General features: G+C 36.7%; 4 protein-coding genes and 2 long non-coding RNA genes across 6 annotated transcripts in view; 4 read left to right on the plus strand and 2 right to left on the minus strand.

The window, feature by feature from the left end:
- The first annotated feature begins 2,671 nt into the window (after positions 1 to 2,671).
- Positions 2,672 to 6,829, plus strand: LOC116003725 (NADH dehydrogenase [ubiquinone] 1 alpha subcomplex subunit 9, mitochondrial). The gene is made up of 13 exons (XM_031243636.1): positions 2,672 to 2,828; positions 2,917 to 3,013; positions 3,355 to 3,419; positions 3,608 to 3,693; positions 3,809 to 3,893; positions 4,011 to 4,081; positions 4,432 to 4,563; positions 5,325 to 5,440; positions 5,524 to 5,647; positions 5,758 to 5,826; positions 5,952 to 6,072; positions 6,189 to 6,373; positions 6,473 to 6,829. Exons 1-12 carry the CDS (start codon positions 2,732 to 2,734, stop codon positions 6,326 to 6,328), a joined length of 1,203 nt encoding a protein of 400 aa, XP_031099496.1. The 5' UTR covers positions 2,672 to 2,731; the 3' UTR covers positions 6,329 to 6,373; positions 6,473 to 6,829.
- Positions 6,830 to 8,063: 1,234 nt separating this feature from the next.
- On the plus strand, positions 8,064 to 8,366 carry LOC116004108. The gene has a single exon (XM_031244042.1). The coding sequence runs from the start codon at positions 8,064 to 8,066 to the stop codon at positions 8,364 to 8,366; it is 303 nt and encodes a 100-aa protein (XP_031099902.1).
- A 74-nt stretch (positions 8,367 to 8,440) lies between these two features.
- On the minus strand, positions 8,441 to 10,196 carry LOC116003522 (photosystem II reaction center PSB28 protein, chloroplastic). Its single transcript, XM_031243413.1, has 2 exons — positions 10,041 to 10,196; positions 8,441 to 9,048 (listed from the first exon to the last, which is right to left on the minus strand). Exons 1-2 carry the CDS (start codon positions 10,108 to 10,110, stop codon positions 8,582 to 8,584), a joined length of 537 nt encoding a protein of 178 aa, XP_031099273.1. The 5' UTR covers positions 10,111 to 10,196; the 3' UTR covers positions 8,441 to 8,581.
- A 995-nt stretch (positions 10,197 to 11,191) lies between these two features.
- The window catches only part of LOC116003521 (auxin-responsive protein IAA13-like), a 9,499-nt gene continuing 516 nt past the window's right edge, over positions 11,192 to 20,174 (minus strand). The window contains exons 2-5 of the mRNA XM_031243412.1: positions 12,312 to 12,646; positions 12,044 to 12,179; positions 11,694 to 11,761; positions 11,192 to 11,599 (exon numbers count right to left, since the gene is read on the minus strand). Coding sequence (XP_031099272.1) covers positions 11,547 to 11,599; positions 11,694 to 11,761; positions 12,044 to 12,179; positions 12,312 to 12,646 — 592 coding nt within the window. The 3' untranslated portion in view covers positions 11,192 to 11,546. The remainder of the gene's footprint in view (positions 11,600 to 11,693; positions 11,762 to 12,043; positions 12,180 to 12,311; positions 12,647 to 20,174) is intronic.
- LOC116003524 lies at positions 15,641 to 16,074 on the plus strand. Its single transcript, XR_004094674.1, has 2 exons — positions 15,641 to 15,673; positions 15,768 to 16,074. It is a non-coding gene; the product is annotated as an uncharacterized LOC116003524 (long non-coding RNA).
- Positions 18,330 to 18,774, plus strand: LOC116003523. The gene is made up of 2 exons (XR_004094673.1): positions 18,330 to 18,360; positions 18,455 to 18,774. It is a non-coding gene; the product is annotated as an uncharacterized LOC116003523 (long non-coding RNA).

Below are 20,174 nucleotides of genomic sequence, written 5' to 3' on the forward strand. Positions count from 1 at the left end.
ACAATAATAATAATATAATTGGCCGAGGTCAGTCCTCGGCCAACACTTGGTGGCCGAAGTCACGCTTCGGCCGATTTGGCCGAGGTGACCTCGGCCAATTTTTGGCCGAGGCGTGACCTCGGCCAATTAATTTTGGCCGAGGCGTGACCTCGGCCAATTAATTTTGGCCGAGGCGTGACCTCGGCCAATTAATTTTGGCCGAGGTCAGACCTCGGCCAATTAATTTTGACCGAGGTCTGACCTCGGCCAATTAATTTTGACCGAGGTCTGACCTCGGCCAATTAATTTTGACCGAGGTCTGACTTCGGCCAAAATTTGGCCAAGGCCTGACCTCGGCCACTACGGTTCGAAAAAAAAAAAAAAAAACAGTCTTATGCAGATCATTACTCCCAAACCACCTCAATTACTCTCGTTGGCTCTTCATCCAAGCACTGAGGTCAAGGGTAATTGGGTACCCGACCCGGAACTATTGGCAGCACCCAAAGACACCTCACACTATTGGCAGCACCCAAGACACCTCACCCCTCAGCATCAATGCTCAACGGTTCAACTCCTCAGCATTGATGGCCAACGTTCAGCTCCTCAGCATTGATCACAGACGTTCAGCTCCTCAGCATTCAACACCTCAGGTACTGATGTCCAACGATCAACTCTTCATCAATGCTCCATTACTGAGCTGAAGGGAATAAAAAGGCTCACAACCACATAGTGAAGGGGGGACACTTCTTACACTTCTTACTAGACAATAGATATTACATTCACTTGTACACGGAGCACTACGCTCAATATTGTTCTCAAGTACTCAAACACTGTACCATCTTACTTCAATAATACTCAGATTACATACCCGGTAATCCATTATTACCGTCACTAAGTATTCACTTTTGATGCAATTTTTGCTGTTTGGACAGGCAAAACTGGTTGATAACATGTAGGCTAATTTCATATCTTAATCTAAGATGATCAAAGTTACAAATTAAATAAAAGATGCGGTATTTTTGTAATTATGATTGTGCATTTAGAAACACTTGTGTATTATTGTTTTTAAATTCACAATTATAATTACAAAAATACCATTGTATTTTTCCTTAGGCCATCTCTTTAGCCGTGGTTATTTCATTGGTTAATGTTAGAACGGTTCATATTCTTCTCATCTCATTTTCTCTTTCATAATTACACTTACAAAATCTCTTAAAAAATTACAAAATAACTTAACTACTAAGGATGTTCTTATGTACATATGAGATTAACCAGTTTTCAAAGAAATGCCCTCATTTAAACTTTTTCATATATTATATATATCAGTTGGCCAATACCTTGTGGTCTAGTGACACTCGGTAAGGAGGTGAGTTCAAGTTTCAGTGAGGACGATATTGATTTTTTGTAAGTAGGTTGAGAAAGTAGTTATGAACAGATACTACATTATAACAGAGTCAGTATTACTCAAACTACAAAATTGAATGGAAATGGGTGAATATATATAGCAAAATTATTATGATTGAGTGGTACCTAATTTTTTTCCCCATAAAATGTTAGTAAGGCTCTGTTTGGCAGAGTTTATTTAGGAGCTTATAGCTTATTTTAAGCTACTAATAAGCTATAAGTTCTGTTTGGTAATGTTCCTAAAATAAGCTAGTAGCTTAAAATAAGAGCTTATTTTTGAACGCTATTTTAGGTAGCGTTTCAAAATAAGCTAGTAGCTTCCTAACTTTTTTTCCATCTTTAACTTTATTATTTTAAATAAATGACATCCTTTACCCTTCCTAATTAAAACCCTTTTCTCTTCTTCTTTATTTGCTACATGAGATGCGTTCATGGTGATCGACTTTTACTGGAAGCGTAGCTGAGATGGTCGCCGGGAAAACTGAGCATCATTAGAACTTTCGCACTGGAGACTTTGAAACTCCAATAACGCACCCTCACCTGACTTCATGAACACAGACAAACCCAGTCACGCCTCAAAAAAAAAACATTGGCTAATAAAGATGTTAAGGAATTAGACGCAATTCTTACCTGTGGCTTCTACAAATTTCCAGACCGGAGCTCGTTGTCACGTAATTAAGAATTTGAGATCCAAAGAATGACAATGCAAAATCAAGAACCCTTGGCTTCAATCTGCATGCACTATTTATTGAGATTACATACCGCCGATAAATTTCAAGATTCAAGTAGTAATATCGTCAATTCGCCATTAACGAAAGTTTAAGTTAGACTGACCTCTATATAGATGAAGGAGATTAGCAACAATATTGCTACTTCATTATTAGATGCTAGATCATGATTTGCTAATAATTTTATTTTCAATATTAAATTTTAATATGTAAACAAACCAATTTAAACTGTATGAAGATGCCCTTTTTAGTCTTTTTACATTTATCACCTTATCAAAAAGCTAATTTTACCAAACACTTTTAAGCATCAACAGCTAGCTTAACAACTCTTCAGTTTCAGCTCCTAGCTTATAGCTTTTCAGCTTTCAGCTACTTTTCAGCTTTCAGCTACCTCTTCAGCTAGCTTTGCCAAACATAGCCTAAGTAAGTTGTTGAGGATTAATGAACATAATTACTATGTTAAATGTTTTTGACTATTTTTTAACTCACTAATCACATTTTTTATAGAGTAATATTTAAAATGAATAAATTACAAAAACGATTCTCCATTTTCACAGGCCTTTGCAGCAAACAGCAATTCGCAATCGCTTTCTCCCAGAGCTCAGCGCAGACGAAGAACAATGCAGGCCGTTACGAGGCGTCTAGGGCAACAATCTTTCAATCCGTCTTCACCTTCAATTTCAGCTCTCAAGTCTTCCTATCTGCTCTCCGATCAATGTACCCGCCTCTTGTCTTAGGGCTAATTCATGTAATCCATTTGCTTTTTTTGTTAAACCATTCTGCAATTTTCATTTTGATTTCTCAGGCTATGGAATTGGAACTCCGCGCTATGCATCTAACCTCACTGCCAAAGGTACTGGACACATAGTTCGCAAGGGAACTGGAGGGAGATCATCTGTGAGGTAATGCCCAGTCCTAAAGCTCGGATTTTAGTTTGCCTTAAAAATCTTTGGTCTGATTTGACGCCAATTAGAACTAATAAACCCAATCTGACAATTGCAGCTGTTTGACAGATGTCTGATATGTTTTCAGCTTGAGTTGTGTTTCTGTTGATATTATTGTGCAGCTCAAGAATTTGTACTTGTTTGGCTTAATTTCTCTTTCTTTTTATTCTATTTTTTCTTGAAGTTTTTGTTCTGAAGTCAGAATTGAAATGCCATCGGAACTTTAGATGATAGATTTATAGTTTTTAGTTTTTGTGTTATCCAACATGCTGATGAATAGAATGTGTTGTTTATGGCAGTGGAATTGTTGCTACAGTGTTTGGGGCAACAGGATTTCTTGGGCGGTACCTAGTGCAGCAGCTTGGTAAAGTGCTAATCACCTTTTCCTTCTAGGTTTTGGTTTGGCAGTTGGTGTTCAATAGTAGATTATTATATAGGTTCTACCATTATGCTCATATGTGTTTGATGTAAAAGCTAAAGGAGCCATCTTTTGTTGAAATCACAGAAATTCCTGTTTTAGAATTTCTAATTATCTGCAGTTTGTGTCTACAGCTAAAATGGGTTCTCAAGTTTTGGTACCTTTCCGAGGATCTGAAGATTGTCATCGTCATCTCAAGTTAATGGGTGATTTGGGTCAGGTAGATCAATTTTGCTCCTACAGTAAAAAATCTTACTTGTTTGAGAAGATATAGATGATGTGGTGTGATTTCCCCATGATGATATTCTGGTTCTCCTCGTTTTTTTTCTATACAGATTGTTCCAATGAAATACAACCCCAGAGATGAAAATTCAATAAAAGCAGTGATGGCAAAAGCTAATGTTGTTATCAATCTTATCGGTGTGTGCTCTATGATTGTCAACCAATTGTCCATGATATTATGGATACTTTCTTGGAAATATCCAAAAAAATTATTTTTGTTATAGCTGTTTCACAAATCAAGTATATGATTATCAGGAAGGGAGTACGAGACAAGGAATTACAGCTTTGAGGAAGTCAACCACTATATGGCTCAACAGCTTGCTTCAGTAGGTTTCTACACTTACTGCAGTATTCATAAGTCTGTTAATCTATTTTCATGAATCCCTTTGACTACTACTCATATTTAATCATAGACATTTCTGTTAATCTATTTTCATGAATGCCTTTGACTACTACTCATATTTAATCATAGACATTTCAACTTGAAGTCTATAATGCTTGAGTCTCTCTTGAACTTGTGATGACAAAAAGCTTATTGAAGATTTTGGTGGAATCTATGACTATAAGTCATGAAATAATTGATTTTTCTTTATAAGCATACTTTTTTGAAGTCATGCATCTTCATGTCTTTTCTTATTATTTGCTAATGTAATACGCTCTTCTCTTATATTTGTAGATTGCCAAAGAACACGGTGGAGTTTTGAGATTTATACAGCTTTCAAGGTTGGGGGCATCTCCAACATCCCCATCCAGAATGCTTAGGGCTAAAGCTGCAGCTGAGGAAGCTATTTTACAAGAAATTCCCGAGGTAAACATTGTACTTGGTGTGGGTTCTCCTTGAGCCATGTTGTGCCTTGTGTATTCAACTGATAATGTTTTTCTTAGCTGTCTTTATTTGGATGATATAATATGCAATGATTTTGCTCATTTTCTACTCTTTTTTAGAGCATCCTTATCAATGGAGTTTTTTCGCGGTTTTTTAGGAGTTTTTGTAAGTGTGATTAGGAAAGAGAAAATGAGGTGGGGAGGAAAAAATAAATAAAACAAATCAAAATTAAAAATAATAATAATAATAATAATAAGTTAGATGTCAGGCGCGCCTTTGACGCCCCATGCGGGCGCGTGCACTGCACGCCCCCGCATGGGAGGCTGCTGTGCGCGGAACGCGCACAGCAGCCCATGCTGTAAATGCTCTTGTGTCAGTTTTACTGTGCTATAATCCCTTCATTTGCAGAAGCTTCATTTCTCTTCTCTTTCTTCACCTCTCTCATGCCAAGTTGGCTATTATTCTGACAATAACTCCATATGAACCCCTGATAGGGGTGCTCTTATTTAACTTTGCTGCATCTCTACCTTTGCCTCATTTTCTTTATTATGAGCTTATTGCAAAAAAATGGATATGCTTTTGACATATCAAAGTAGGCACCATTAGAGTTGTATTTACATATTCATGTGTTCACTATTGACGTGGATCATCAATAAACTATTCAAACTGCAGTTTGCTCATTGTTGATCTTAGTGTCTCCGTGTTACTGAAACAAAGTTATTAATGTGCTCACACATCTTCAGGCAACAATATTGAAGCCTGCTGTAATGATTGGTACTGAGGATAGAATTCTAAATCCTTGGGCACAATTTGCGAAGAATTTTGGCTTTATCCCATTAATTGGAGATGGCTCTACAAAGTATGTCGATATGCAATATCTCTCATTACTATTGCCAACAATTTACGAGCTTCTGATGTCATGTTCTTTACATGCTTTTGCAGAATCCAACCTGTATATGTTGCTGATGTTGCATCTGCAGTTATTGCATCACTGAAAGATGATGGTACCAGCATGGGAAAAGTTTATGAACTTGGTGGACCGGAAATTTACACTATGCATCAATTGGTGAATCTTCAACCCCCACTTCCGCCCTCTTCCTTTCTTTAGTCAGTTATTCTTTTTGAGTGAAAATTAGTCTTTAAGGTGAGAGTTTTACTGAAGTTGTTTTGCTGCAGGCAGAGCTTATGTATGACATGATCCGTGAATGGCCTCGCTATGTTAAGGTTCCTTTCCCTATTGCTAAGGTGAGTATCTGCAAATGGATTTCATATTTTGTTTCGAAAGCACCCCAAATTTTGTCCATTTCTTCTTTAGATGGAAGTTCTGTTCTGATACTCATGTTTTACACATTCCAAATTATTGTTTTCAGGCAATTGCTACACCTCGAGAAGTACTGCTCAAGAAAGTTCCCTTTCCATTGCCAACTCCCTCAATATTTAACCTGGATTTGATTGAAGCCCTTACCACTGATACTGTTGTGTCAAAAGATGGTTGGTGCCCTTAGTTATAATTATGTGATTTTAAATTTTATAACCTTATGATGTCCAAATCTCAAAGAACTGTCTCATTCGGATTTCTCATCTCAAACCTTCCAATTGTTTTGCAGCTTTGACATTTGATGATCTTGGGATTGTCCCCCATAAGCTGAAGGGCTATCCAGTTGAGTATCTTATCCAATATCGTAAAGGTGGACCTCAATATGGTTCAACAGTTAGTGAAAGAGTATCCCCCGAGTCTTATCCATGAGATCCTTCACATCTTCAGTTTGAACATTTTCCGTTGTTAGAGCAGGTAATTGTTACCGTAATCAACCCAGCACACTCAAATTTCCATCGATGAACATAATTTTTAATTCATCAAACAATATGGTTATTCTTGTCTGTTTGCCAGAACTCTTCCCTGCTTGCTTGAGTCAAACAAGGGAATAATAAAGACATGGAGAATTCTTCTTCAGCAACCTGATAACCCGTACAGTGCTGATAAACTCTCTACTTAGCTGTGTGGTGCTTGACCAACACCGAGGACTTTTAGAGAAATGCATGTATAATTGCGCCTAACGTTTTGATGGCTATGTACCTTCTTCCATTTAATTTCCTCTGCATTATTTCTTTTTGACGATATGTGCATGAAGAAGATCACAGGGGGAACAAAATGATATCCCTTTAATTCTCTTACAAGTTTGCTATGCTGCCAATGTTGTTATGCCAGTTGAGATTCATATTTATGTTTGCATTTTAACTTCCAAAATATGTGAAACATACCATCATCAAGAGCAAGCTAGGGCTCAATGAGACTTGCCTCAATGCTAAAATGTTCACTTTTTCTTTTAAAATTCTTGAACTAAATGTATCCATTGTGTTGACTGTTGAGGGAGTTCTTATGAATATATCCAAATTAGAGGAGGCAATTTTGGTTGTTCATATTTCAATCTATTCAAATTGTCAAATTTAACTTGTAAATTAAGTGCAAAGGGGTAACTTTATTTCAATCTAAAAAATATTTGCATAGCAGATAATAACAACTAATGTAATGTTTCAAATGTACAAGTTAAGAGTAGGGTTATTGGTATCTGCACCTCGGGAGATGCTTGCCAACATCTTTAGATGCTTTTGTAGCATTTTGTCTATTAAAAGACCTCTTATTTCGTGTTTTGGTTTTATTATTGATGACATTAAAGAAGTTGCATCCACGATTGAAGATGTAGACTTCTATTTTGTTAAGCGATCTGCGAATCGTGCTGCCCATGTTGTTGCTCAGGAAGCCGTTTCTATGTCAGGTTGCGGGGAGTGGTTTGATACTCCTCCTCATTTCCTTGTTAACTGCCTTTTATCTGATTTAATGAATTAAGTTCTTTTTCTCAAAAAAAAAAAGACCTCTTATTTGTCACTTACATCACTAATAGCACGTTTGGTTCAAGAAGAGAATCATTTTTTATACTTACATAGCAATCAATAGTAGCTAACTAATGCAACATTTCGGATATACAGATGAGCAGGGTTACTAGTATCTGCATTCTGCAAGATGCTTTATACTTATGGTCATCTTTGAGTGTTTTTGTAACTTATTATTGAGTTTTACATGTACTTTCAAATTCTACCTCCTCACTTTTACTCCATGATGTGACAAACAATGATGTGATATTTTCATTATGTGCGTGCCAGAAAAAGTGTCGACATCAAGAATTTATTAGAGTAAAAGTTAAGAGTAAGAAATGAGAGTCCGGTAATATTTTCCCCTATTTTTTGTCTAGACCTCCTATTTGTCACCCATGTCATTAAGTCATTCCAAGGGAACATCTGCTTTACTTGTGGAAGGAGAAAAGCACCCTCAATTCATTCTTTAATTCAAGGATTTGTACCTAAACAAGAATGCCCTCTCCCCCATTCAACACCCCAAAACATTTTCTCATACCAATCAATCCACCAAACTGATCTGATTCATGTCCTCAAGAGGCGAGTTTGGGTCGTTTGAGGATGTCACGATGGAGGGGACCAACGTCGGAGCAACGATGATCGCCCGTCGGACATGCTCGGGAGACTCCCGGGACAGCTGCTGCATAAACATTTACATCAGCAACAACGTTCAAGGGGTGAACAACTCCATCCTGGTCGGGAGCAACGTCAAACTGAGAGATCCCGGGGTCAGCTTCTCCCTGGATGGCTTAACTTTCCAGACTGAATCTCCGCAAAGAAAGAACAGACTAAGTGACACAGCTGTGGCATTCTCCGTGATTTTGCTTTCTGCAGCTTTGATCATCTCCCTGTTCTTGTCCCTGTTTCTTTAGCTGAAAATCCCAAGCTTTTGTTTAATCTGACACACATTTATGTAATGCAAAAGAATTTTCTAAACATAGTAATATAAGAAGCAGGATGAGAATTGTCGAATTGATTGCCAGCAGCAAAACTGTGTATTGACAAGGATGTTTTAATGTTTTCGAGTTCACTCTTTCAGTTAGGCTTACAAATTTGAAAGCGAGCAGGAACAGAACTACGAATGGCTTCATTTTTTGACAAATGCCAGGCCATTAGCGTTAGCATAGCGCTCCATGAATCTCATGAACCTGTCCCATTCCCGAGGGTTCCTCATGATGTACTTAGCTTCAATCCCTGCAGGTTTCCCGTTGACAAACTTGGCATTCACATCGACTGACTGGAGAACCCCTTCTTCGTCGATCATGTAGAACCCAGTAATGTCACCGACTTCCTGAGATGAGTCAAAAACCGAGGGTTGGCTGAAATTGAATATGGCCATGCCGTTTGTTCCATCCCGGGATTTGGTTAGTCTAACATCTGGTACTGTCTGCTCATCCGTTCCTTGTATGAACTGAATCGATGGTTTTACCATCATTATTGTTAGTCTGCTAGGTGTTTTTCGGGTTTGTGTGCAGGAGGAAATATGCAAACGAGGCAGGTACAGTGGCTGACCACTGAACGTGGAGCGTGGTTTTTGATGAACAAATGTCATACCTGCACAACACAGAATATATTTCACTTGCAAATTTCCCAGTCAATTCCTCATGACAGTTGTTTATGATGTCTTCGTATTCTTCCTCAAATTATAATGCAAAAACAGTGTATCTGATCTAATATTTCTTCCTGGTTGCCTCTATGTCAAACTATAATCCACGAGCTGAATGCAGTATTAATATCTTTCTTAATCACATAATTTCTTTGCCCCGGGTTTTCAGTTGGTCTTAGATTGGGCTAGGGCTATGGATCGAACATGCTCTAATACCATTAATGCACACAGGCCAAACCACATTAAAAGATTGAATCCAACCAATTAACTAGTTTAACCATGGCCTTATAAACCCATATATTCGCTCTTATTTTTTCAATGTGGACTCTTAACAAGGCAAAAGCTTAGGGGGGAAACTTCTAATCTTTTTTAGTAGTATTGCATTTGCATACTGTAAGATGAGACTAATCTAGCCGAGCCACGATCAAATCCTTTCCCCTTCCATAGTTCCACTCGAGCCTACTACACTAGTACTTGCATATGCATCCCACCGGATGAGACTAATCTAGTTGAGCCTCGCTCGGTGGGTTCTCTCCCCTTCCACTTGAACTCACCCTTCTTGGTACCTTCTAATTCACAAGAATAAAATGGGCATTTCTCTTTCATAATCAAATCACATTCTTTTGGTGATAATAGGCTCAATTCTCAACTTCTCTTTCCATCAAGAATATTTCATCATTCATTACATTTACATTTAACAGGGTTTGCAGAGGTATAGGGTTTGCTAAACAAAACCATAAGAAACACAATTTCTCTAAGTGCATTGCTATTAGACAATCAGTTCTCAGGTTTAACATGCAAATGGAGAAATGCAAAATGAAAACAACAAAAAATGAAACAATTATTCCATCCCAACAATACCCATTCAAGGATTTTAAAGAAATTGCAGAAAGATTACAACTTTACACCAAAATGAACTGATCCACAGAGAATAAATTACCTAGAGCAAACCGAGGCTGATGGGAATGTGAACATGGGGGCGAGAATGCAAGGGACTGTAGTGTTGCCATTATGTGCAGTGAGAGAGAGAGAGAGAGGAGAAAGAAATAAGATTTAAGAGAGAGAGAGAGAGAGATGATGGGGTGGTGGACAGTGAAGTAGTGGTGTCATAACCACAGCCATTCACTTGTAAAACAGTCTTGGCTCTGGAAAGGATTGAAATGGTTGATGGTGGTTGATTGACCCTCCAAGATTATTTATTTATTACACATTAACTTTTCAATCCTAAATCTCTAAATGCTTCTACCCAAGAGTTATTGGATGAGATAAATCGTAACTGTTTCATTAGTCTCTAGATTTTCAACTTGTATATGTACACTTTGAACACAAAAGGTCTTCATCACTTCTGATCGATCAAGATCTTCTAATAATCCTCAGTTTTTAAATGAAATTCAAACCTCACACTAGCATTAGAGTAAGGCAGCTTTGGGTCAGTCGAATTAACTGAGCTAACTCTGTGGAACCCAAGATTTCCAACTTTTATATGTACATTCTGAACACAAAAAGTCTTCATTACTTCTGATCGATCAAGGTCTTTCAATAATCTTCAGTTTTTCAATGAGATTCAAACCTCACACTAGCATTAGAGTAAGGCAGCTTTGGGTCAGTCGAACTAACTGAGCTAGCTCTGTGGGACCCAAAATTTTACTATGGCTCCAAAATTGGGCCTCTTTCTTCTCAAATGGTGTCTGCAAGAGCCCAAGCAACTCCCATGTTATATCCTTGTCTTGGTCTTTCAGCACACCAACCATTGTCGTTTTCTCCCATGAGCATGACTGCAACAGTGACAAATGAGGCATGGAACTATGATCAACATATATGTTGGAACTTTGACGGATATTAGACTTTCAACGGGCACATGTTTATCACGAGCATAACAGATTGAGTAACTGATTTTCTTATTGGTAATGTTTATGGTGACAAATGAAGTTGAAATTTTGACGAATACGGGATATTCAGTTGGCACAAGTTTATCACAAGCATAACAGATTAACAAATTAGGGTTGCGGTTATGATCACCATATGTTAGAACCTTAAAGAATACAACTACAAGTTATTTAGTTGGCACCAGAGAGAAGGGAACAATCAACAAAGAACAGTAAGTGAAAATTTGTATTATATGATTCATAAACAACATAAAGGTTTAGGTTCCAATCCATAACCATCTTGCAAAACAGTATTTCCTCTTTCTCAGAGTGTAAAAAGCTCAAAAATGCACCAACATGGCACTTCCATACTTACAACAGCACCAGCAAACTCGATATTCCGATGATGTATTCCATAGATGATGACTGCAGTGCCTGTATATTCCCGAGGTACGCAAAACAAATAATAATAATAATAATAATAATAATATAAGCAAAATAAACGCCTTGAGGTTTCAACAAAAAGTTGGCAATCCCGTATACTTCAATCAGTTGGATATTATAAGTTTTTTTTGTAGAACTCATATCGGCTTAGTCCTCGGTCTCCCGTTCCTTTCTTGATGCATAGTTGGAGCTGCAGTGCAGAAAAGACGAAGATAATGATCAAGAAAATGTTTTTCGTTAGTGTCAAAATGCAGTAAGAATTGCGTTTTGGTGTATGTATGTACTTGTTCCCAGCCCATTGGCCTCGGATTTTCTCACGATCCTCAACCTCTTGACCGAGCAAACGAATATCCTGAAAGAAATAGCACAGCAGTGTTACGAGTGTGTAAATATGGTCATTCTTTACTTGTTCCTCTAATAAAAACTAACACAGGAAACAAAACGCATTGAAATTCTCCCCGGTCTATACTACTGTACTGGTTGGTTCTCTACATCTAAGAATACCCGACATCGTGGTTTTGGCATAAATCTAAGTAATATAAGGTTCAATCCCCGTTCCCCTCAAATGTACTAAGAAAAAAATAGGGTAATGAAAAATTAGAAAGGGTAAGTTTTAGGTGAATAAGAAACATACTCCCATGGAACGTCTCCAACGAGCATCCAATCACCGTCTTTGTCTTCATAAGTAAGCACGAATTCAGATGATCCATCCAACAGTCTCGGGCGAGCAGCGGCATCTGTCATAGCGTTTTTCTCTTCGAGGTTTGAACCTGATAGAGGAGAAATATTACAATTTTCGGCAAATTGAAAGTTTAGCATCAATTGTAACCTCGCGAGGGAGGATATGGCCAAAAGCAGGTTCGAGAATTTCGGGTTCATTTCAGATAATAACGACTACTTACATCTTGTGTGGGCAGTTGTGGTGGGCATAAAGAACATCTCGTCCAAGGTGCACACTAAGTCCTCGTAGTTGGTATGAGCACCGAGGTCGACCTTCCTCCCGATCATAACTCCATCCATATTCACCTTCACAAACAAGGACGCCTTGACGAAACTTTTATCCTTAGCATCGCTGTTAATCTTGCTGCCACCTCGGGTTTTGTCCACAACGATGACTTTGCTCTTGCTTTTCTCGACTGTGGACGAGGAAAACTCTTCCACAGCTGGAGATTTCGTCGTCTGGCTGACTAAGCTGTTCATTCTATACGTTCTGATAGGAGGCCATCCCACAACCTGACTGCATTAGCAAATTCACGCAAAAACGAAAAGGCAACAAAATCAAAATCATTCTGAAATATGCAGTAAACCGAGTCCAAATTATAGTATTATATCATTGAAATTATACATATTTGTTCCTCCTTTTCTCAATTTGATCAGCAAACATCAAGGACAAGGATAGAGCATAGAAAACACGAAAACAATAAACATCGAATCTGACTTAGGTCTTCTGTCTCCATTTCAGAAGATCTTATCTATAGTTATTAGATTCCTCAAGAATAAGTAATCAATTATACTAAAGCCTAAGATCATATAAAGTGATTATGCATATATAGAACACAACAGAGAAAAGGAAAGTTTCAATTCTCATCAGAAATTCAGAATGGAACTAACATAAACAGTCATTACATTAAGAACACAAACATATGTTACATATCAATCTTGAACATAGAAATTTCAATCTGCAGCAGCTAACAAAACCAACAACTAAGGATCAGAGCAAACCAAGACAATATATTTGTATGCAAAAACATAACCTGGAAATTCAAGGTATAATAATCAAATGAGAAAAGGAAAGTTTCAATTCTCATCAAAATGGAACTAACATAAACAGTCATCACATTAAGAACACAAACATATGTTACATATCAATCTTGAACATAGAAATTTTAATCTGCAACTAACAAAACCAACAATTAAGGTTCAGAGCAAACCAAAACAGTCATAAAAAAAATAACCTGGAAATTCAAGGTATACTAATCAAATGAGAAAAGGAAAGTTTCAATTCTCATCAGAATGGAACTAACATAAACAGTCATTACATTAAGAACAGAAACATATGTTACATATCAAACTTGAACATAGAAATTTTAATCTGCAACTAACAAAACCAACAATTAAGGTTCAGAGCAAACCAAGACAACATATTTATATGCAAAAACACAACCTGCAAAAAAAAAAAAAAAAAAAAAAAAAAAAAAAAAAACCTTTGATTCTTGGTTGCCTTTCTCCCTCGTATTTCCTCGCATTGTATAATACTATAATGTATTAATGTATACTACCTAGTACCCAACCACCAAAATATCTTACTCATTTAATTTATACGGAGTATATTTTTATTTATATAAATTTATGAATAATTATGATGTCTGAATTAAATATATTAGCAGGTTGTGTTTTTGCATATAAATATGTTGTCTTGGTTTGCTCTGAACCTTAATTGTTGGTTTTGTTAGTTGCAGATTAAAATTTCTATGTTCAAGTTTGATATGTAACATATGTTTCTGTTCTTAATGTAATGACTGTTTATGTTAGTTCCATTCTGATGAGAATTGAAACTTTCCTTTTCTCATTTGATTAGTATACCTTGAATTTCCAGGTTATTTTTTTTATGACTGTTTTGGTTTGCTCTGAACCTTAATTGTTGGTTTTGTTAGTTGCAGATTAAAATTTCTATGTTCAAGATTGATATGTAACATATGTTTGTGTTCTTAATGTGATGACTGTTTATGTTAGTTCCATTTTGATGAGAATTGAAACTTTCCTTTTCTCATTTGATTATTATACCTTGAATTTCCAGGTTATGTTTTTGCATACAAATATATTGTCTTGGTTTGCTCTGATCCTTAGTTGTTGGTTTTGTTAGCTGCTGCAGATTGAAATTTCTATGTTCAAGATTGATATGTAACATATGTTTGTGTTCTTAATGTAATGACTGTTTATGTTAGTTCCATTCTGAATTTCTGATGAGAATTGAAACTTTCCTTTTCTCTGTTGTGTTCTATATATGCATAATCACTTTATATGATCTTAGGCTTTAGTATAATTGATTACTTATTCTTGAGGAATCTAATAACTATAGATAAGATCTTCTGAAATGGAGACAGAAGACCTAAGTCAGATTCGATGTTTATTGTTTTCGTGTTTTCTATGCTCTATCCTTGTCCTTGATGTTTGCTGATCAAATTGAGAAAAGGAGGAACAAATATGTATAATTTCAATGATATAATACTATAATTTGGACTCGGTTTACTGCATATTTCAGAATGATTTTGATTTTGTTGCCTTTTCGTTTTTGCGTGAATTTGCTAATGCAGTCAGGTTGTGGGATGGCCTCCTATCAGAACGTATAGAATGAACAGCTTAGTCAGCCAGACGACGAAATCTCCAGCTGTGGAAGAGTTTTCCTCGTCCACAGTCGAGAAAAGCAAGAGCAAAGTCATCGTTGTGGACAAAACCCGAGGTGGCAGCAAGATTAACAGCGATGCTAAGGATAAAAGTTTCGTCAAGGCGTCCTTGTTTGTGAAGGTGAATATGGATGGAGTTATGATCGGGAGGAAGGTCGACCTCGGTGCTCATACCAACTACGAGGACTTAGTGTGCACCTTGGACGAGATGTTCTTTATGCCCACCACAACTGCCACACAAGATGTAAGTAGTCGTTATTATCTGAAATGAACCCGAAATTCTCGAACCTGCTTTTGGCCATATCCTCCCTCGCGAGGTTACAATTGATGCTAAACTTTCAATTTGCCGAAAATTGTAATATTTCTCCTCTATCAGGTTCAAACCTCGAAGAGAAAAACGCTATGACAGATGCCGCTGCTCGCCCGAGACTGTTGGATGGATCATCTGAATTCGTGCTTACTTATGAAGACAAAGACGGTGATTGGATGCTCGTTGGAGACGTTCCATGGGAGTATGTTTCTTATTCACCTAAAACTTACCCTTTCTAATTTTTCATTACCCTATTTTTTTCTTAGTACATTTGAGGGGAACGGGATTGAACCTTATATTACTTAGATTTATGCCAAAACCACGATGTCGGGTATTCTTAGATGTAGAGAACCAACCAGTACAGTAGTATAGACCGGGGAGAATTTCAATGCGTTTTGTTTCCTGTGTTAGTTTTTATTAGAGGAACAAGTAAAGAATGACCATATTTACACACTCGTAACACTGCTGTGCTATTTCTTTCAGGATATTCGTTTGCTCGTCAAGAGGTTGAGGATCGTGAGAAAATCCGAGGCCAATGGGCTGGGAACAAGTACATACATACACCAAAACGCAATTCTTACTGCATTTTGACACTAACGAAAAACATTTTCTTGATCATTATCTTCGTCTTTTCTGCACTGCAGCTCCAACTATGCATCAAGAAAGGAACGGGAGACCGAGGACTAAGCCGATATGAGTTCTACAAAAAAAACTTATAATATCCAACTGATGAAGTATACGGGATTGCCAACTTTTTGTTGAAACCTCAAGGCGTTTATTTTGCTTATATTATTATTATTATTATTATTATTATTTGTTTTGCGTACCTCGGGAATATACAGGCACTGCAGTCATCATCTATGGAATACATCATCGGAATATCGAGTTTGCTGGTGCTGTTGTAAGTATGGAAGTGCCATGTTGGTGCATTTTTGAGCTTTTTACACTCTGGAAAGAGGAAATACTGTTTTTGCAAGATGGTTATGGATTGGAACCTAAACCTTTATGTTGTTTATGAATCATATAATACAAATTTTCACTTACTGTTCTTTGTTGATTGTTCCCTTCTCTCTGGTGCCAACTAAATAACTTGTAGTTGTTTCTTTAAGGTTCTAACATATGGTGATCATAACCGCAACCCTAATTTGTTAATCTGTTATGCTTGTGATAAACTTGTGCCAACTGAATATCCCGTATTCGTCAAAATTTCAACTTCATTTGTCACCATAAACATTACCAATAAGAAAATCAGTTACTCAATCTGTTATGCTCGTGAAAACATGTGCCCGTTGAAAGTCTAATATCCGTCAAAGTTACTATATCATAGTTCATCTCATTGTCACTGTTGCAGTCATGCTCATGGCAGGTTGTGTTTTTGCATATAAATATGTTGTCTTGGTTTGCTCTGAACCTTAATTGTTGGTTTTGTTAGTTGCAGATTAAAATTTCTATGTTCAAGTTTGATATGTAACATATGTTTCTGTTCTTAATGTAATGACTGTTTATGTTAGTTCCATTCTGATGAGAATTGAAACTTTCCTTTTCTCATTTGATTAGTATACCTTGAATTTCCAGGTTATTTTTTTTATGACTGTTTTGGTTTGCTCTGAACCTTAATTGTTGGTTTTGTTAGTTGCAGATTAAAATTTCTATGTTCAAGATTGATATGTAACATATGTTTGTGTTCTTAATGTGATGACTGTTTATGTTAGTTCCATTTTGATGAGAATTGAAACTTTCCTTTTCTCATTTGATTATTATACCTTGAATTTCCAGGTTATGTTTTTGCATACAAATATATTGTCTTGGTTTGCTCTGATCCTTAGTTGTTGGTTTTGTTAGCTGCTGCAGATTGAAATTTCTATGTTCAAGATTGATATGTAACATATGTTTGTGTTCTTAATGTAATGACTGTTTATGTTAGTTCCATTCTGAATTTCTGATGAGAATTGAAACTTTCCTTTTCTCTGTTGTGTTCTATATATGCATAATCACTTTATATGATCTTAGGCTTTAGTATAATTGATTACTTATTCTTGAGGAATCTAATAACTATAGATAAGATCTTCTGAAATGGAGACAGAAGACCTAAGTCAGATTCGATGTTTATTGTTTTCGTGTTTTCTATGCTCTATCCTTGTCCTTGATGTTTGCTGATCAAATTGAGAAAAGGAGGAACAAATATGTATAATTTCAATGATATAATACTATAATTTGGACTCGGTTTACTGCATATTTCAGAATGATTTTGATTTTGTTGCCTTTTCGTTTTTGCGTGAATTTGCTAATGCAGTCAGGTTGTGGGATGGCCTCCTATCAGAACGTATAGAATGAACAGCTTAGTCAGCCAGACGACGAAATCTCCAGCTGTGGAAGAGTTTTCCTCGTCCACAGTCGAGAAAAGCAAGAGCAAAGTCATCGTTGTGGACAAAACCCGAGGTGGCAGCAAGATTAACAGCGATGCTAAGGATAAAAGTTTCGTCAAGGCGTCCTTGTTTGTGAAGGTGAATATGGATGGAGTTATGATCGGGAGGAAGGTCGACCTCGGTGCTCATACCAACTACGAGGACTTAGTGTGCACCTTGGACGAGATGTTCTTTATGCCCACCACAACTGCCACACAAGATGTAATAGTCGTTATTATCTGAAATGAACCGAAATTCTCGAACCTGCTTTTGGCCATATCCTCCCTCGCGAGGTTACAATTGATGCTAAACTTTCAATTTGCCGAAAATTGTAATATTTCTCCTCTATCAGGTTCAAACCTCGAAGAGAAAAACGCTATGACAGATGCCGCTGCTCGCCCGAGACTGTTGGATGGATCATCTGAATTCGTGCTTACTTATGAAGACAAAGACGGTGATTGGATGCTCGTTGGAGACGTTCCATGGGAGTATGTTTCTTATTCACCTAAAACTTACCCTTTCTAATTTTCATTACCCTATTTTTTCTTAGTACATTTGAGGGGAACGGGATTGAACCTTATATTACTTAGATTTATGCCAAAACCACGATGTCGGGTATTCTTAGATGTAGAGAACCAACCAGTACAGTAGTATAGACCGGGGAGAATTTCAATGCGTTTTGTTTCCTGTGTTAGTTTTTATTAGAGGAACAAGTAAAGAATGACCATATTTACACACTCGTAACACTGCTGTGCTATTTCTTTCAGGATATTCGTTTGCTCGTCAAGAGGTTGAGGATCGTGAAAATCCGAGGCCAATGGGCTGGGAACAAGTACATACATACACCAAAACGCAATTCTTACTGCATTTTGACACTAACGAAAAACATTTTCTTGATCATTATCTTCGTCTTTTCTGCACTGCAGCTCCAACTATGCATCAAGAAAGGAACGGGAGACCGAGGACTAAGCCGATATGAGTTCTACAAAAAAAAACTTATAATATCCAACTGATGAAGTATACGGGATTGCCAACTTTTTGTTGAAACCTCAAGGCGTTTATTTTGCTTATATTATTATTATTATTATTATTATTATTTGTTTTGCGTACCTCGGGAATATACAGGCACTGCAGTCATCATCTATGGAATACATCATCGGAATATCGAGTTTGCTGGTGCTGTTGTAAGTATGGAAGTGCCATGTTGGTGCATTTTTGAGCTTTTTACACTCTGAGAAAGAGGAAATACTGTTTTTGCAAGATGGTTATGGATTGGAACCTAAACCTTTATGTTGTTATGAATCATATAATACAAATTTTCACTTACTGTTCTTTGTTGATTGTTCCCTTCTCTCTGGTGCCAACTAAATAACTTGTAGTTGTTTCTTTAAGGTTCTAACATATGGTGATCATAACCGCAACCCTAATTTGTTAATCTGTTATGCTTGTGATAAACTTGTGCCAACTGAAATATCCCGTATTCGTCAAAATTTCAACTTCATTTGTCACCATAAACATTACCAATAAGAAAATCAGTTACTCAATCTGTTATGCTCGTGAAAACATGTGCCCGTTGAAAGTCTAATATCCGTCAAAGTTCCAACATATATGTTGATCATAGTTCCATGCCTCATTTGTCACTGTTGCAGTCATGCTCATGGCAGGTTGTGTTTTTGCATATAAATATGTTGTCTTGGTTTGCTCTGAACCTTAATTGTTGGTTTTGTTAGTTGCAGATTAAAATTTCTATGTTCAAGTTTGATATGTAACATATGTTTCTGTTCTTAATGTAATGACTGTTTATGTTAGTTCCATTCTGATGAGAATTGAAACTTTCCTTTTCTCATTTGATTAGTATACCTTGAATTTCCAGGTTATTTTTTTTATGACTGTTTTGGTTTGCTCTGAACCTTAATTGTTGGTTTTGTTAGTTGCAGATTAAAATTTCTATGTTCAAGATTGATATGTAACATATGTTTGTGTTCTTAATGTGATGACTGTTTATGTTAGTTCCATTTTGATGAGAATTGAAACTTTCCTTTTCTCATTTGATTATTATACCTTGAATTTCCAGGTTATGTTTTTGCATACAAATATATTGTCTTGGTTTGCTCTGATCCTTAGTTGTTGGTTTTGTTAGCTGCTGCAGATTGAAATTTCTATGTTCAAGATTGATATGTAACATATGTTTGTGTTCTTAATGTAATGACTGTTTATGTTAGTTCCATTCTGAATTTCTGATGAGAATTGAAACTTTCCTTTTCTCTGTTGTGTTCTATATATGCATAATCACTTTATATGATCTTAGGCTTTAGTATAATTGATTACTTATTCTTGAGGAATCTAATAACTATAGATAAGATCTTCTGAAATGGAGACAGAAGACCTAAGTCAGATTCGATGTTTATTGTTTTCGTGTTTTCTATGCTCTATCCTTGTCCTTGATGTTTGCTGATCAAATTGAGAAAAGGAGGAACAAATATGTATAATTTCAATGATATAATACTATAATTTGGACTCGGTTTACTGCATATTTCAGAATGATTTTGATTTTGTTGCCTTTTCGTTTTTGCGTGAATTTGCTAATGCAGTCAGGTTGTGGGATGGCCTCCTATCAGAACGTATAGAATGAACATGAAACAGCGT

This window comes from Ipomoea triloba, chromosome 14 (genome assembly GCF_003576645.1).
Source record: "Ipomoea triloba cultivar NCNSP0323 chromosome 14, ASM357664v1".
Lineage (NCBI taxonomy): Eukaryota > Viridiplantae > Streptophyta > Magnoliopsida > Solanales > Convolvulaceae > Ipomoea > Ipomoea triloba.

What these genes read in the sequence shown, in the direction of transcription:
- LOC116003725 (XM_031243636.1), top strand. Translation starts at nt 2,732, where the DNA reads ATGCAGGCCGTTACGAGGCGTCTAGGGCAACAATCTTTCAATCCGTCT. An exon ending in TGGCTCAACAGCTTGCTTCA is followed by an intron (nt 4,082 to 4,431) that starts GTAGGTTTCTAC and finishes TTATATTTGTAG; the next exon opens with ATTGCCAAAGAACACGGTGG. An exon ending in TTTTACAAGAAATTCCCGAG is followed by an intron (nt 4,564 to 5,324) that starts GTAAACATTGTA and finishes ACACATCTTCAG; the next exon opens with GCAACAATATTGAAGCCTGC.
- LOC116004108 (XM_031244042.1), top strand. Translation starts at nt 8,064, where the DNA reads ATGGAGGGGACCAACGTCGGAGCAACGATGATCGCCCGTCGGACATGC.
- LOC116003522 (XM_031243413.1), bottom strand. Translation starts at nt 10,110, where the DNA reads ATGGCAACACTACAGTCCCTTGCATTCTCGCCCCCATGTTCACATTCC. An exon ending in TCAGCCTCGGTTTGCTCTAG is followed by an intron (nt 9,049 to 10,040) that starts GTAATTTATTCT and finishes TGTGTTGTGCAG; the next exon opens with GTATGACATTTGTTCATCAA.